Genomic DNA, 11,633 nt, shown 5'->3' on the forward strand with positions numbered 1-11,633 from the left:
GCTCAGACCCAACATTGTCAATGCCAAGACTCATAAATTGCTTAGAGGAGTACTGTTCATATGACAGGACTTCTGCTAACTGAGGAAGAAAAGCAAAAACTGCGAAAAAAGGCTTTTCAGACAAGGTGTCGCTTTGAGTTAAAAACAATGAGAGAGCGAGCTGCTGATGAAAAAAAAAAAAAAAAAACAATACAAAAAGGATGGCGAGGGGAGGGGGGTTGGACATGATCAGTGGATGTGCAGCGACAAGGATGACGATGATAAATGGAGCATTCCCAGGTGTTCCATCAGCAGGCCTTCATCTGTCTCCTTGGTGGGATGCCTCTCAGCCCTCTCAGCCATGTAAATACAACAAGCCAGTTCTGCTCTTCTCTGTGAGATCGATAACTACTAAACAAAAACTACAGCTCTGACAAATTGGATGGATGTGTTTACTTGAGACAAACATGTAGCGCAGATAAGCCTTGGATATTGATTATAACACATATTTTTACTTGACATGAAGGTTTAGAGATTTTCTTACAGATTGAGTAAGTCCCAAGGACTCAGGAAACCTGATCAAAATTCATAATGAAATACAATTAAAAAATGCATGGTCAACCATCTGAATATAATGCTTTTTTTTTTAATTTTCTGACAAATTCCCCAGGCTAATACCTGACATGAACACAACAGCTAAGTTGGACCTCAAGGACAACTACAGGAATGCAACCACCAGGAAAATAAAGTGGTTTGAAGTAGCTATTGATCAATACTTATACTTATACGTAAAATAAGAAATATAGTTTCCGGACATCATACCTTTTCAAAGACGTCATGAAGGGCTGCTGCAAGCACACGGTAGGCACTGGTCTTTCCTCCGAAGGGCTCGCCCACCAGCATGAAACCATGTCTCACTATCATCATCTCAAAGATCTGCAGGATTTTCTCAATGAAGAAATCGGTGACTTGCAGGTTCATGCGTCGGCAGTTCTCCTCAATGGCCTCCAGGAGGACGCGGTAGTCTCGATTTGGGAGCTGGACCCCCGGGAATAGGTCAGAGGTGATACCCTAAGATGGATAGGAAAAGTCGGTGAAGAACAGTGAGGCAGGAATCTTGTGGTACAGTGGAAATTTAAGTTTACTGACATGCAAAAACACATTCACCTTGAGATGTTTGAGGTGACGACAGACAAAGGACAGACACACATATTCAGAAAGTCAGTGCAAACAACCATTCACGCACACAAACACACATTTTAGTGAAAACTTCTGAATTAAACAGACTGAAATCCTTGTTCATGGTTGTTCCTGATGAATTGGCTGGAATTAACATGCTGACATCAGTTGATGTATACTGCTGTGTTAATCAAGACAGGAGGAGCTCCACTCAATCGCACCTCAAACAGCTTCAGATCGTGGGCCAGGAACTTGGGCAGATTGACATCAATAATGGATCTCAGTAACAGCATGTCTTCATTCTCATCTGGAAAAGTGAGCTGCCCCAAGGAGGAGGGAGTAGAAAAGGCAGAGAATAAGAGACATAAACAATGGTAAAATAGGGAGAGATGAAAAGCAGTTGAATAATGAGGCTTTATGATAAAGTAAAGTTTCTATGTGCCAAATGTAGCTGACAAAAAAACATTCAAGAAGTTAGCTGTAGCTAGAGGTCTAATTGACAGCTCTAGATAGAACCTTCTGGAAAAAAAAATACATCTATGCATTAGGTCACTAGAGTGGGGGTATATCCCATGTTACAGTATATGAAATAAAAGATAGTCAAAAACAGTTTGTCGTGTTGTGTTTAGAAAGTATACAGGTATGGGCCAATACTCAGATTCCTCACTGTGTTTGAAAGATTACTCCAGCAGAGTAGATGCACATTTTGGGTGGAATAAAGGAATTTTTAATTGTACATACAATCCAATATCACAATACTAGCAATATGTAATATGTATTAAAACAAACGTGCTTCCTCTGCATTAAAAATTTACCAAAATCTGTTTTGAGGATGAGGCAAGATTATACTCAGCTATGTGCTTGTTTTCCTTTGGCTAGCTCAGCTCTACTTTCAGCAACACAGTGAGCAAGAGTTGAGAAATTGTTGCACCCCAATTAGGCACTCTTCTTACTGTTGTTCTATGATCAAAGATTGTTCTACTTCCCTGAAAAGAAATCATCTTTAAATTCTAAAAAATGTCACAATAACCATGTGGGACATCTAAAAATTGACAAACAAATAGTGGCAGCATGGTTATGCTGCAACAGACTGGAATTATTTTGTGGGGAAAATATTCTGATAAACAACAAAAAATTCCATCATATCAAAGTGACTCTGTTTTGATACCTTGAGGTTTCCAGCAGCAGTGAGCACAGACTTGACAGCTCTCATCCCATAGTCGTAGTGATGCTGTGAGGACAGCTGCTCCGAACAGAGTCGATAGGTTGCCACAATTTTCACCGACAGGGGCCGTGCAGTCACAAAGCCACACGAGTAGAGCACAATCTCTGCGATCATTGCATAGTCCGGTACCATCATAGCCACAGTCCTGAACAGAGCCTGGTGCAAAGAGACAGTTTTGCTAAATGGAAACATGCTTTATGTTCAAAAACATTTTGACCTGAAGTAGTTCTAAAGTTATGATATTTCCTGTTTTATTTCAGCACTTTTTAAATCAGTAAAGTTTGGAGAAAGCATAAAACCGGTCTATATTTTGAACTACTTTTAGTTGAGAAACAACTCCCTCAACTCCTCAACTATGTATTGCAAAAATTATAGTTTAGAATAGACATTTAAAATAGAAGGAATGCCCAAGAACTGATACTGTGCCTTGAGGTTGTCTGGTAGCTCAGAGCGTCCAGCGTAGCCAGGATTCATAGTAATGAACACAGCACAGGAGGGGTTCAGTTTTAGCTCTGTTCCTTCAAACATCAGCATCTCAGCATGGGCAGAAATTCCTGGATACACAGATACAGTTACGACATGGTATGCATTGACCTAAAGCTATGTGTATGTCTGATAAGATTTCTTCTCATTTCTTTATTCCCACTGCAGTTTTGGATTGCTGCTTCTTTGGATACTATTTTAATGAGCATGCCCTGAGGACTATATCTGTAGATGCCATGTCAGCCATACCTGTATGCCATATCATATGACAAATGCACATGCCCATCAGAGACATGTCATGGGCTTGCGCACATATCGATAGAAGTTTTAAAAAGTCTTACATTAAAACCTAAAGTCCTCTATTCAACACGATCCATAATTCAGATAAGGAAAAACTCCTGCTCTAAAAACAACAATATAAAATAGTAGTAGCAGCATTTAAGTAACAGAAACCTATTAGCAGTTATAAGCTAAGAAAAATCTGTATGAACTCTTGGCCCTTGTATCTTATGACGCAAGTCATTCAATGCTCATAGCACCCATAGGATATGTTGTTGTGCTGCAGTGAACAAAGCTGTGCTTGAAGTCCTGCTGGCCAGCCTACACAAATAGCCTTAGCTCCATGTTACACCTCTTTGTAGTCTAAAGTTTCTAAAGCTTTTTTACTGGTGAGAATACGCCAAATTTGTTTCTGGTACACTGCCAGCTTACACAAGAATCAAAGGGAAAGAAAGCCAAAATGTCAAAAAAAAAAACACAAACCTCTCTGAATAGTGAGAATCTGTTGAGCCACCACAGACAGCACCTCCAAGTCAATGCGGTTAAACTCATCAAAGCAGGCCCAAGCTCCGCAGGACAAAAGGCCCTGATCACACAGACACATCAATGCACATACACACAGAAATCACTAATACTAATTTAAATAGCAAGTATGAGCAAGTTCTGCCTGTGTATGTGAGCTATTTCAGTAGAGCAAGTGGGAGGACATTTTAGCAGGGTGTAAGCAATTTCACTGTAAACAAAAATGGGAGGTTTGTTTTGCATCACTAAGTGTGACTTTTTTGGCTGACTGATCAATTGCAGCAGTACTGGGGGGGCACTAAACAAGGCCCCCTGATCTATCAGTGCAGTGGAGTGCTGTTTTTGAAAGGACAAACCTTAATATTCTACACTTCTGGCACCAGGAAATTGTAGCAGGACTACATGTGGAAATGACTGCATACATTTGATTTGCATAATGGTGCGCAAATACACCTGTACCACCGCCCTACATTATCCTGTATTTGTGAGGACAGGTTGTAGTGGTGTATAGACTGATATTTTAATGTTTGTATTCCATTGTGCGAGAAGAGAAAATAAAAATAGAGTGGATTTTTACCCCTGTGTCATTCTCTATTATCATACTTGTTTGGAAATGCTCTTAGTTATGCTTGTATGGTGGATGTATCTGTGCTGGCACACTTACATCAGAGAAGAGAGCAAAAGTATGTGGGGATATCTACTTACTTAATTAAGTAATTATTAGAAGTAAAAGATTTTTTTGTGCTTGCTTTGACTTAGGTGTAGGAAAAAGGCTTAGTGTCTCACTGTTTCACTGTGTGTGTTGTTTCAATAAGTGAGCATGCTTTCAAAAGTCTATGAGTGTTTAAATTTAAATTATAGGTGTGACTAGTTGTAGAGGAAATTAATTAAGTCATAGTTAGAGAATGACTCACTTTGAAGAATTTGCCCAGAGCAATATAGTCCAGTCCATCAGAGCAGTTGAAGACCACACATTGCTTGGCCACAGCTTTAGCCAAGTCTTTGGTTGTTTCTGTTTTTCCTGTGCCAGCTGGGCCCTCAGGTGCCCCCCCCAAATGGAGGTGGAGGGCACCAAACAAAGTGCTGAAAGAGTATGACCAGACAGGACAAAGCGTAGAATGTGATTTTAGATAAAGTGGGATTTTCCTCATTGTATTCACTATCTTTATCAACAGGAACTTGTCAGAATATGTCCACTCCAGCTTGATGACAAAAGTTTAGTGAAATGTTGAAGGTTTTGAGAGCCTCACTGGAGCAATGCTTTTTAAAGCTGTGTTGTAAAAGGTGGCAGTTTCTCAGTGCCAGGCTTTTCCAACAAACCAAAATCACCTTATTCTTAATACTGTAATGTGGGCAGTTTTTGCACTTCAACACAGGGACTAGCAAATAGATAAAGGGTGGGTGTATAGAAGCTTTACCGGTAGCAGCGGTCAGTGAGAGGAGTTATGACCAGGCGTGGTGTGTTCCCGAGGTATTCATAACCATAAGGCAAACCAGCATTGATCATCTTGGTCTGGAGGTGGTTTTCCTGCAGAAGGTGTGATGCAGAATTTTGAGGTCAATCACTTAGTATTAATTATGAATGAAATAAATAATTGAATCATTAACTTTAGTTATCATTGAGGGCCGAATGGCTCCCTAAAGACTTGCACCAAATCTACCCATTCCACCTACCACCCAGTAGTAGCGTAGTTGGCTAAGCCACTCAAAGTCATTCTCGTCACTTATTCCCTTTTGCACCAGCGCAGCCAGCACATCCCTGGCATGAACGTCCAGCACAACAAGGGCTCCGAGGGTAACGCGGTTTTGCTTGGACAGTTTGCCACGTACAAGTGCCACAATGTCGTCAATCTGTCTATTATTCTGCTCCAGGTAGGCGTCTAGGGCCTGAGGGAGAGAGGCATCATTAAACAGAAGGCAGAGCATGTTGGAGTTTATCAAGACAGAGAGGGGATGCTATCAAGGCCCCATCTATAAACTGAAGGTCACAAGTTTAAACCCCACACAGCTATCAAGTCTATCACTGTCGAGATGTCTACGAGAAAGACATCACACTTCTCCTTCCTTTGGAAGTGCTTTTGCTGGCTGGGCATGATCTTCACCATATGAAGTGAAACAAACTGTTGTGTCTTGAGGTATATTATATATAGGACTTCCCTGTGCACCTTTATAAAACTCTGCTGGCTATATGAACTAAATAAGACATGTTACAGTTTGTAATTCTCATTCACACCAGCTGTTCAACCCATATTCACCTTTGTCTATGTGTTTAAAGCCAAAGTGCTTTGAAACACTCTTGATAATAGCTTGGAGATAGTGCCACCGGGTAAGTCATTACTCTAAGTAACAAATTCATTGAGAGGTAATCTGTTTGTCTCACAGTTTGTCCAAGAGTAATCAGACTGTGTTGACCTCATTTTGGGAACCTTTTAAATCTTTTGTTTAGAGTGTTTCTCATCCTCTGTCAGAGAAGATTGTATACTGCACAGTGTATGTTGCCATGGTTACAACTTTCATACAGACATCATGCAACATCAGAGTGTACTGTAGATGATGTATTTCAGATACCAGTTGTTACCATGGTTACAGCTTCGACACATACAGACATCACGGAACTACAGAGTTTAATTGTTTCTGCAAAACATGAAGGGCTGCTTGTGTTTTTAACAAAATAAAGTGTCTGTTGTACAATAAAAAGATCTTTAAGTGTGATTTGAAGTAATTGAACCAAACTTTAGAAATAGTGAGCAAAGAGGATGGGCTATCTTTCTATCCAAATAGTTAGAGGACTCTTTAAGGTTTCTTGAAATACCTTCAAAATAGCATTGGATGTTGTTAAATGATCATCTTGGTAATTCGGATGCTTAACTGTTTCTCGAATGTAATGACAATACTGTACAAACTGTAAACAAATACAATATAGAGTTGATCACCCTCTGTCCTGAACTGATGGCTTCATGGATGTCCTTCGTCCAATAGACCTGTGAGACACACAGCACAGTCTGGCCTGGCCAAGCACGCACCCAGTTTATCCTCAACTCATTGGGGTATGCCTGGATTGCCTCACCGATTACCTGAAATGGGGGGACAGAGACTTTTAGTACCAGGTTTCTGCATCACGGAGGATAGCTGAAAGGACACTAGGGGAGGCCTTGAGTGTGCAGGCTCAACTTTGGTCACATGTATTTGCTTGGATGTGTATATGAGTGAAGTTAAAAAAAAAATCAATAAAGTGCAATAACAGTTCACACAACACCTTATGCAGCGAGGCAATCATGCCATTCTCTAGCTCCAGAAGCCACTTCTCCACCTGCCCCCTGGCTTTGGAGGTGGAAATGATATCCAGCAGCTGCACCACTTCACCCTCACTGCTCTTCATGTGAGTGATGTCCAGCACATCAGTGAACACCACACTAGCGATGCCTTCAAAGCACTTCTTCAGATGGGGCTGCACCCTGGAGGAGAGGAAGGCAAGAAAATGGAATCACTATGGTATTTTCTAATATCTCTAGTATATATATATTGTAGTATATCTGATCTAATGTTTGAAATAGGAAGTGACATCTTGTAACACTGATCTACTTCCATTTAAACCAATGCAGCTAACTACAATGGCCATATAAGTACTGAAGCCTATGTCCAGCTTATGTGCAGTTTTCACTGCACGGCCACGCAGACAATTGTCACAAGTTATCAGTATATGAGGATCAATATCACGAAGACAAATTTTGCTGCTGCTACAGTACATAAGCCCCTGTTTATAGAAAATAACCATTTCTGGTTTGAGTCAGTCCTCCTGTTTATATAAAAAAGAAATGGACATGGGATGGATGCTGATATTCTCTCGTGCTTAAAAAAACAGAGCTCAAGACAGTAGCGTGAAAGACTTGAAAGTAACACGAAAACTGTACAAATACTATCTGAATAAATTAAAAGATGCTTTAATATTCACTATTCTTACCATAGGGTTTTTTTTACTTGTTAAAGGTGGCCCTACAGTGAGGGTGGTTTGTTAGTCCACATCTATACTGAGTGTCCATGCTGTTAATGATTTGTGCATTTATTATATAAAAAAATAATGATGCACTGTTTGAATGCCTGTCCCCTTACTGTGAAATATAGGGGCATATGCTTTTTCATGAAGCATGAAAAAACAACGTTTTGTCCCCAGTCTTCCTTTTTTCGTTTAAATCAGGTTCCATGTTATACGACAATTAGCCCTGAACATAGCTGCAGTTCCACTTCACTACTACTACTAGAGGTTAGGGTTAATGAGATAACTACATCACTGGCAAATTACCATGGTAGTTTTTTCAGTAGTTATTCAGAAATTTACAACTCAAAAAAAAGAAAAGTTGCAAGTAAGTGAACCCTTAGATAAGACTAAGATAAGATAAGATTATTTTGGAAAGAACTGGTGACTGGTTTAGTCTGGCACCAGAGAAGCATGACATAGGTAGAGTGGATGTGTTCAGATCAAGCTTAGTTCTAAGTAACAGACAACAGCTCTTTATACCCCCAAAAGATAACGACTCAGCAAGGACACTCCGTTATTCTTCTGCCGGCACCATCTGCTGGCCAAAGCCAGTTTTCCCCATGCACTCCCATTAAAGATAGACTTTACTGTTGAGGATTTACATCAGCCCTGTCTCAGTCTTTACGAGAAAGAGTCCTCTTACATTGTTAGTCTAGCAATGCATTCAGTGACCAATAACTCAAATTCTGAAAAATAAATAAATAAATCACACGCATCCCAGCAGTGAGAGAGAAAATTGAGGGATAGCAGAGTGAAAACGAAAGGAGAAATAGAAAGCAGGAAGAAAGTAAGAAGCTGGAACATATTTTGTCTGGATTCACATTTAACCAAACGACCTGAGTGAAATGGGACAGAAGTTGGTTATCAGTGAGGACTTGGCTTCTGGGGGAACACAGTGGTGGTAAATAAAATCCAATTGTTGCTTGAATATTTCCCAGCTCTAACATCAGTTTCTCAAAGGCCATAATTGAGTTCTATTTCATTTTCTAGATTTGCTCCTTTCACATGCTGAATCTCTGTCTGAATCTCTAAGTCTTCACCATTTCCTTCGCTACATAGTGTGGTACAGAAACTGATTTAGGTTGTAGTTTAAGTTTATTTATTATTATTTATAGTTCTAAATAGATGTTGAGTGAACTGAAAACTAACTATGGTGCTGCTCATCACCACCACCACCACTCAGGGTATACCAACTACACACAACAGCTGATGCTATTAATTGTAATCAAGGATAATGATTAATATAATAACACATAATTATGATTATGGGCATATTCTGCTTGTTTACCTTGTGGGGTCTTTGGTCTCAGAGAGGATTTCCAGCAGCTCTTCATTGGACAGGAAGAAGAACCGAGGAAAATAGAGACGCTTCTTCTCCAGGTAGTTATTCAGACCTTTGAGGATCATCTCCAGAAGCTCATTGGACTTTTTCAGCCTCTCCAGCATCTTGTCGATGCTTATCACTGCCAATACATGCTTGTCCTACCACAGACAGGAGAAAATAGTGTTTACAGCAAATAATCACTTTGGTCAAGTACTTTTACCTCAACAATAGTTTCATGTCAAAAACCAACATGGACCATTTTATTGTCATCACCAACATCAAACAATGCATACACATATATTTGAAATACTCGAATGGGTATGTTTGACATTCTTTAGGTCCATGTAGACTAATTTTTTTCCTAGTAGTAGTTTCCAAGCTGATAACTACCCATTATTTGAGCTTTCTCTGAGTTTTTCACAGGCGCTGATAAAATATCTATTTCCATGGCATCTTTGGACTCTGAATCTTTTTCCAATGAAGCACTCAAGGCCACTATCTCTACAAAAAAAGCAGCAATTTTATCACATTGGCCCCCCAGATAGGCACATCCTTACTTTTGTACCATGGCTGCTACTTCTATAACAACTGATGTATGTGAATGACACAATTTTCTGCATCACATTTGATACGTGTTGCACTTAAATGTCTTTGGACACTTACACACGCATTTTAATTCCAAGATATAAATAAAATCTAAAACATACTGTACATTGTTTGTTTATCAAGAAGACATATGACAGAAAGATGGTTTGTTTTGTTCATATTTTTCCAGTGGTGCAGTGTTGTCACTGCTGCCTTGAAGGTAACACTAAAAAACTGCAATATCTTCCTTTAGCAGCATCCACTCTGTGCTTCACAGTTAGGCCCACTTGTCACAGAGCGCCCAGGAAAAATCTGTGATGGGACAGTAATAGAGATTTTACCTGAGGCCTGTCTAGCACCTATGAAATATTTCAGCTCTGATATCATCTCATCTGTACACTAATTCAATATCCTCTGGAACTGTCAGCCCCAGGAAGTGCCTAAATAAAAAGTCTATCCAATCTTCAAGGTTGGACACTGAATGCCTGAACCTGCTCATATGAAAATGCTCATATGCTGAATCTGTTCATATGAAAACGTTGGTGATTCTGAAATGAAGTGCACAGCCTGATATCGTCCTCTGAATGGAAACGAAATAAAATGCAGGAGGGAGCATAATGCTGAGCTACTGTGGAATAACACAGGAACATGCCTTTCTTATTTCTGTCTTTTAACGCTGTTTTTTTTTTAAATTAAATCATACATAGTCAAGTCACGTAAATTTTTATTTGTATAGTGCCAATTCGCAACATAATTTATCTCAAGGCACTTTCCAAATAGAGCAGGTCTAGACGATCTCTATAATATTATTTACAGAGACCCGACAATTCCCAACAAGAGCAAGCACTAGGTGACAGTGGAAAGGAAAGCCTGAGCAGAACCGGACTCAGGGTGGGCAGCCATCTGCCTCAACCGGTTGGGTTGGAGAGATAGATAGAGAGAGAGAGCGAGAGAGCACAGAGGAAAAGAACAAGAATATGCAATGATAGCAATATTAATAATAGTGATAGTAGCAGCAGTAACAGCAATAGTAATGTAATGGCAACTGTAGTAGTCCTACTGATAAAAATAGTAACGATGGCTAATAACATTAATAAATATCATTATTAATTATAATAGATTTTTGCAGGTTTAGCAGCATGTAAGGGAAATAGATGACATAGTTGAATAGGTAGCCTCCAAATACTGATGTAATTTCATCTTTGATGAATGATTGATTTTCCTTAAGCATGTTTTTGCTTCGTAGCTATAAACAACTGGATGTCCAAAAGTTTCTTCTAGTATCTCCTGTGTATCTCCTAGCAACATGCAACATGTAATGTTCAGGCAAAATAATCCACATATCAAAAATATAGCTGTAAAGAAATAGATCTTCAATGTTCATTAGTGTGGCTAACACAAATCATTTTACAGTAACAGATGATCTGGAAAAATCTAGAGCTAAATCAATGTTATTAGAAAAGCAACAAAAAACTATCACACTGCTTTGACTTGGTGCAGTTTTTGCTTTGTAACAGAGTCACTGTCCATTTAAAGGAGACACAGCCATTGAAAGCCACTTTTAATCTCCTCAAACTCTGTTCGAGAGAATGTTGTGGAATTGCAAAGGCTATACAGAATGAGATAATCATTTCTGATTTCTTATGATGACTGCAGTGGAGGCACTTTTTTCCCTTAGGGCTCACCATATAATTTAAGTAATGATAAATAATTTGGATTAAAACCATGTTAGATTGCTTTTTATGACGTATTAGTCAGTAAAAGAAACTTAAGATACAATGTCTGGCACTCATTTTAAAGGCTAAATCAAATGAACAAGGTCATTAGCCAAACTGAAGAACTAGATACACAGAGAAAAGGCCTGATTTGATTGTGTTTCACTGAACCATACAATTACACTGGCAAAGGGTGTCTGACTGATGAACTGTGATTCTAGCTTTTTGTAGATTTTTTTTTTTTTGATTTCATCAAAATCATCATCAGTGATTTTTGCTCATTCTTGAAAAGGACAATATAATAAG

At 39.2% G+C, this 11,633-nt stretch overlaps 1 protein-coding gene across 1 annotated transcript in view; it reads right to left on the bottom strand.

The window, feature by feature from the left end:
- Positions 1-11,633, bottom strand: part of dnah7 (dynein, axonemal, heavy chain 7) — a 74,028-nt gene that overhangs the window by 44,649 nt on the left and 17,746 nt on the right. Inside the window, exons 20-30 of the mRNA XM_087178457.1 lie at positions 8,992-9,185; positions 6,924-7,122; positions 6,601-6,741; positions 5,342-5,554; positions 5,086-5,195; positions 4,582-4,750; positions 3,629-3,731; positions 2,810-2,937; positions 2,327-2,539; positions 1,380-1,478; positions 802-1,050 (exon numbers count right to left, since the gene is read on the bottom strand). Of these exons, the coding sequence (XP_087034583.1) occupies positions 802-1,050; positions 1,380-1,478; positions 2,327-2,539; positions 2,810-2,937; positions 3,629-3,731; positions 4,582-4,750; positions 5,086-5,195; positions 5,342-5,554; positions 6,601-6,741; positions 6,924-7,122; positions 8,992-9,185 (1,818 nt within the window). The remainder of the gene's footprint in view (positions 1-801; positions 1,051-1,379; positions 1,479-2,326; positions 2,540-2,809; positions 2,938-3,628; positions 3,732-4,581; positions 4,751-5,085; positions 5,196-5,341; positions 5,555-6,600; positions 6,742-6,923; positions 7,123-8,991; positions 9,186-11,633) is intronic.

This window comes from Seriola lalandi, unplaced genomic scaffold (assembly GCF_002814215.2).
Source record: "Seriola lalandi dorsalis isolate HSWRI2012SDOR001 ecotype SW California unplaced genomic scaffold, Sedor1 jcf7180002054689, whole genome shotgun sequence".
Taxonomy (NCBI): Eukaryota; Metazoa; Chordata; class Actinopteri; order Carangiformes; family Carangidae; genus Seriola; species Seriola lalandi.